This window comes from Trichechus manatus, unplaced genomic scaffold (assembly GCF_000243295.1).
Source record: "Trichechus manatus latirostris isolate Lorelei unplaced genomic scaffold, TriManLat1.0 scaffold00213, whole genome shotgun sequence".
Classification (NCBI taxonomy): domain Eukaryota; kingdom Metazoa; phylum Chordata; class Mammalia; order Sirenia; family Trichechidae; genus Trichechus; species Trichechus manatus.
In genome coordinates this window covers 217717-223716 of record NW_004444149.1, presented here as the reverse complement: position 1 = coordinate 223716, position 6000 = coordinate 217717, and the positions used below count along the sequence as shown (strand labels likewise).

General features: G+C 48.8%; 2 protein-coding genes across 2 annotated transcripts in view; both read right to left on the bottom strand.

Annotated features, from left to right (window-relative positions):
• ARHGEF11 (Rho guanine nucleotide exchange factor 11) overlaps positions 1-6000 on the bottom strand; it is a 149261-nt gene that overhangs the window by 66707 nt on the left and 76554 nt on the right. The window contains exons 6-7 of the mRNA XM_023742599.1: positions 4999-5177; positions 4102-4173 (exon numbers count right to left, since the gene is read on the bottom strand). Coding sequence (XP_023598367.1) covers positions 4102-4173; positions 4999-5177 — 251 coding nt within the window. The remainder of the gene's footprint in view (positions 1-4101; positions 4174-4998; positions 5178-6000) is intronic.
• Positions 418-2224, bottom strand: LOC101359588 (ubiquilin-4-like). The gene is given in 2 exon segments (XM_012559142.2): positions 418-1736; positions 1798-2224. Coding segments are annotated over 2 exon segments (1737 nt in total). The 5' UTR covers positions 2216-2224.

Genomic DNA, 6000 nt, shown 5'->3' with positions numbered 1-6000 from the left:
GTTACCAAAAGTAAACATAAGATAAGCAATACCCTAGTGGTACAGATGGAAGACCCTGTTCCAGTAAACCAGATAGCTGGTTCCTCTTTTGATTCTACACTGCCACCGAGAAGTTTGCAGATGGCAAAAGGTGGCTGCTGTGCGGCAAGGAGGTGGGGCTGATCAAATAACACTGAGTGTTTAAATAGCTGTGCTTGAGGAGGATCAGGAGAGAAGCTTCAAGAAGAGATGCAGAAGTAAAAGCCAAATTCTTGGATAGAGCTATGGGGCTGGGGCCCATGCCTCTAAGTCGCTCTGCTGTCCGGAGAGGACAAGGGAGAAAACAGAAGGGATGACAAGCTCCAGAGGGCGGGGGTTTTCAGAGAACCAAACACTGGCATCGAGGGAAGGGAGAGGCAGGAGGCATGGGCTGAGGGATTAGGAGAGCTGAGAGCCCAGGAGTCTCTCGATGGCTGCGTTGATGTCCCCTCTGGTGGCAATCAGGGCCTGCAGGTTGGCCTCGCGATTGATGAAGCCCATGTTGTTGAGCTGCTCCTGAAGTCTCACTTCCAGTGTCTGCACCTGTGAGTTTCCACTTCCCGCCAAAAGCTGGATCATCTGCTGCATGAGCTGCTGCTGGGCACTGGAAGCCCCTGCTAGAGAAGACGTGGCTGGCGTGGCCGGCGAGGAGTTGGGGGCCTCGGGCACAGAGTCGTCACTGCTGCCTGCCGGTGGTGCTGGGGTCTGGGCCATCCCAAAGGAGCCAAGGCTGGGTACCAGCCCGGGGGCCTTGGTCTGCAAGGTCTGCAGCCCCTGCTGGATCTGCAGCAGGGCCTGCATGGCGCGGGGGTTGGTCAGGATGGAGAATGACTCCGGGTTCTACACGTGCTGCAGGAAGACTGGGAGCTGCAGGCGGAGCTGCTCCTGCAGCTGGGGGTTCCCCGCAAAGAGCGGCATGTTTGCCATCATCTGAACAGTGAAGTCAGGGTTCTGGGCAAGTGTCTGCATCATGCTGCACATGCAGGGGGCTGAGAGCATGTTCTGCATCACCTGGGGGTTCTCGGAGATCTGCTGCAGAAGGGCCTGCATTTTTGGGCTGTTGAACTCCCCTGACCCCAGGCTAGCTGCACTGATCCCAAAGGGGTTCGAGACTGTCAGGTACACCTGGCTGGTCCCCAATCCTCCAGTGCCCTCCCCACCAGACCCGGAGGCCTGGGAGGTGGGGGACAAGGGCCTCCAGGGGTTAGGGAGGGGCTCTCAGTTCTCAGTCCACAGAGGCTACGAGGATGAGCTGTCGGAGTTCCCAGCCAAGGAAGAGAAGGGGTTGTTGCCACACTGCTCTCGGGCAGCACTGAACATGGGCTCCTGGATGTCTGTGTACCTGCGGAGGAGGGCATTATACCCTCCAGGGATGCTCTCAAGGTTGCTCAGGGCCTGGTCCTGGTTCTGTATCATCTTCTGCATCATGGCTGGATTCCGAGCAAGCTCCTTGGTCTGCCTCGTGAGCTCAGGGTTGTTGAGCATGTGGCTGATCTCGGGGTTCCGCTCCATCAGCTGCTGCATCTGGGGGTTGGCCATGATCATGTGGTGCATCAGGTCGGGGTTAGACATCATGTCCTGGACCAGGGGGTTCTCCATGAGCTGCGACAGAATCTCAGGGTTGGACATCAGCTGCCTCTGCATCTTCTGCTGCAGCTCCATGAAGTTGGCGGAGCCCAGGCCTAGGCTGCCCAGCCCCAGGATGCCCCCAAAGCCAGAGAGTATGGATGCAGTTGCACTGGGGGGTCCCCCCAAGGGCTGGAGAGGGATCCCCACCACCACTGCTCCTCTGGCTTCCACTGCCAGCATCTGAAGTGGCGCTGCCAGAGGTGGAGGGCTGGGCAGGGTTGGCAGGTGAAGCAGGCATGGTGGAGGGTGCAGAGGCAGGGTCTATAGTGGAGGGGGAGGAAGCAGTGGCAGCAGCCGGATCTTGAGCCTTCTGAGGGGTCCTGATGACCAGGTGGACAGTGAGTCCATCCTTGATCCCATGCTCCTTCAGTGTGTCCCCATCCTTAAGGATCCTGCCAGCAAAGATCAAGACGAGCTGGTCCCACTGGACCTTAAACCTCCGGGAGATTTCCTCTTTGAACTCCTTGACCGAGGCTTGATTGCAGATCACAATTTCCTCCTTGCCCTTGGGGGTCTTCACAGTGACCCAAACTGGGGGCCTCGTCTCGGCCCTCCTTGGCTCTGCCATGCCGCCGCCGCCTTCATTGGGGTTTTGATGTGCACTTCCCCAATAACTAATGATACTGAACATCTTCTCGTGCTTATTGACCATTGTATGTCTTCTTTAGTGAGCTATCTATCCAAATCCTTTGCCCATTTTTTAATTGGGTTATTTGTCTTTTTGTTGTTGAGTTGGAAGAATCCTTTGTATGTTCTAGTCCTAGATCCTTATCAGATACATAACTTACAAGTATTTCTTCCCATTCTGTGAGTTGTCTTTTTACTTTCTTAATAGTGTCCTTTGACGCACAAAAGTTTTAATTTTAAAAAGTCCAATGTATCTTTTTCTTTTGGTTGGTTGTGCTTTTGGTGACATATCTAAGAAACCGCTGCCTAGTCCAAGGTCGTAAAGATTTACACCTACGTTTTCTTCTAAGCTATGTTTCTAGTTCTTATAAGCTATACATTTTATAGTTTCGGCTCTTATGTTTAAGACTTTAGTCCACCTTAACCCGTCTTTTACTGTGATAGGTATGAGTTAATTTTGTATACTGTGTGAGGTAAGGGTCCAAATTCATTCTTTTGTACGTGGCTATCCAGTTGTCTCAGAACCATTTGTTGAAGAGACTAATCTTTGTCCACTGGATTGTCTTGGCACCTTTGTCGAAAATCAACTGACTGTAGATGTGAAGGTTAATTTCTGGACTCTCAATTCGATTCCACTGATCTATAACTCTATCCTTATGCCAGTACCACACTGTTTTGATTACACTGACATTTTGTCAACATACAAGTATCAACATTTATTATAATGTATTTTAACTTATCTTCATCCATCCATCCCTGTACTACTGGATTACGAACGCCTTAAAGGAAAGGTTCATCTCTCATTTATTGTCATAACCACTTCACTCTTGCCCCTAACACCCCACGCACCCCCCTACACACGCTTGGCACAGTACCTAACACGCAGCAGGAACTCAATGGTTGCCAAATAAATGAATGTATTTTCACATCTCTGTGCCTTTGATGTATGTTCCCATTTACTAGCACTCCTTTCCTTGTCCCTTTTGCCTACTGAAGTCCCACTCTTCAAGGCCCAGCTGAAATAGTACCCTTTCTGTGAAGCCTTTCCCATATTTCCCACTATTAATTAAATGTTCTCTTCTTTGTTTTCGTATTGCAAGCTCCACTCTCCTTCCTATAGTAACCTGAATTTTTTCCCATTAGATTTTAAACTTACTGAGGGCACGAATCGTCTATTTCATCTCTGTACACCATAGGAACTAAAACAAGGCTTGACATACAGTGCATACACAGTATGTACATTACACACACTTATAGAATTTGCTGAATTGAAATGAAGGGGTGAGGAGATAGCCACAAACCATAACTATAATAGGAATCTGGTTATTCCCCTCCAGCCAAATTAATCAGCTTACTGTTCCCTGTGCACACCATCCCTATGCCTGGAAATCTCTCTTCATCCCCGCCACCAACAGTGCCCCCACCTCTATCAGTCTGCCTCAGCATTCACCTACCCTTCTATCCCTTCCCTCTTACTCTTCTCTTCCTCGGAAACCTCCAAGATTAATTCCAACTGACCTTGACGTTCCTAGTTCTAATGGTCCCTCTTTAGTCTACCTGTCTCTCAGCACTTGTTTGCATTTTGTCCACGTGTTCACTGTCCTACTCTATTACCCACGAGTTCTACTACCCTATTAGCTCTGTTGGTCATATTCTGCTTTAACAGATTCTATTGGCCTACGACAATTCTTTAGTGGTCCTGGAATTCTATTTTGTTAAGTTCTTACTGTGACAGGGTTAGGGTTGAGTTGTAGAGACTGGCAGACTGCTCTAATAAAGTATTATTTCATAAGGCAACAGCCAGTCTACCCTCAGCAGTGACCTTACCTGTAACTCTTTCTCCTCCTGCCTCAGCATATTCCTAAGGATCTGGGTGGCATGTTTCTGAACTTCGGGATCCTAGGAATGGAAAATATGACAGTAGTGAGAGTTGGGGGACAAACTCAATAGCCTCTCTTCTACCTGCTGATTCTTGGGCTAGGAAAGCTATGAGAGTAAAACCTGGGTGATAAGCATGTGTCACTTACCCTCGGCACCTCACTGGAGTTCAGTAGATAAAATATCTCATTTTGATTTTACTCCTGAACGTCCTAGAAACCTTGGCTGTAATCACCTTTGGTATCAAACTGCTCTCCAAAGTCTAACCTCTTTGTCTCCCAATACTTGCTGGCTGGTATCCTTTCCAACTGGAAGATCCTGCTCCCTACACCTATCTGCACCTTGTCCTCTTTTAACTCTTTACACGGGCTTTCCCTTAGTCCTAGGATTCTCTCCCTACTCGTTTTTAGCCTTTTCTCTCTCCTTCTATCCAAATGGCTCCATGTATCTCTCCTCCAAGCAGTGTCTTTTCCCTAGTAAGTTTTTCACCCTCGTGACGCTGACTGGCCACAGTCTTTAACAGATGCTTTCCGTCCATGTCTGGAGGTGTGCACTCTCTCCCCTGTAAGGAGGCACACTCCCGAAGGGCTCCTTACAGTCTTTCACACACGGAGGAAGCACGCTGCATGCTGCTAACTGTTAAAACTGCAAACGTGTTTACACAGAAGGAGGACACGAAGGCATGCAACAACCCCTTGAACACAGTCCTTATTTTCGTTCAACTTTTTGATGGTCTTTCATAGATCTCTCTGGCTTATCTCTGCTTACCAAAATCTCATTCAATTTAACCTGCTTTCCTCTCCAATGAACAAGAGAGTGAGGAGGGGGAGCCAGGAGGGCCATTACCTGCAGAGGTTTGGGTCCTGTGATGTGCTGTGGAGGTGGTAGAGGTGGTGGAGGTGGTGGTGGTGGGATCATAGGGGTGACTCGGGGAGCTCCTGCTGGGGCTGGGTCCTGCTGGAGCCCAGAGACACCAAAGGCCGAGGGTGAAGAGCCCAGGAGAGTCAGTGCAACATAGGCACCAGCTGGAGGAAAACATAAAGAGAGCTTGCTTAAGGGGCAATGTCCTAGAGTAGACATTCAAGTTACCAAGGATGGGCTTCTTTCCCTTCTCCTTTCGTTATAGTTCTACAGATTACGTTCTCACCTCTAATGCCCCATCCATTCTCTAACTCTTGCTTCCTTCCCTTTCTTCATGCAGAGATCTCAACCAAAATTCCATCCATAAATATTAGGGAACACTCCCCGTGGACCCCCTTGTTCCCTCCTTTTATCTCATTAAATGAATTCGCAATGTAAAGCCCCTACCACACTGCCTGCCTGCCACATAGCAGGCACTCAAATTCTAGCCTCCACCCTCCCCAAACTGTCACATCCTTTAACCCTTTCATGAGCAAATTATTTATTTTTTTAATTTTTTTGGTGATGCCATGATTTTTCACTAATGGAATGGATGCTGAGTCACTGTTTACTGGAAGTTTTTCACTACTGGAAAAATGGGGTGCCAACTGCAAGCGGGCCATATCGGTACCATGTCCCACGAAGTACACTGCAAATGTGGTATCTCTGGGTACCATGGCCCAGAAAGTGCATCACACTTCCTGGTTACACTTCAGCCATAAACTATCTTACTGGACTTTCCAAAAATACACAAGAAATACTGAACACTGCACTTGCTGCACATAAAATTGTTATCAGTTGACTCAGAGCGGGCCATACCGGTACCATGTTCCATGAAGCACATCACACACGCAGTACATATCAGCACTATGGCCCAGGGAGTGTGGGAAATACGAGCGGGAGGTTTACCTACTAGTAACCATTAAAGGATTAATTCTTTCCTAATGC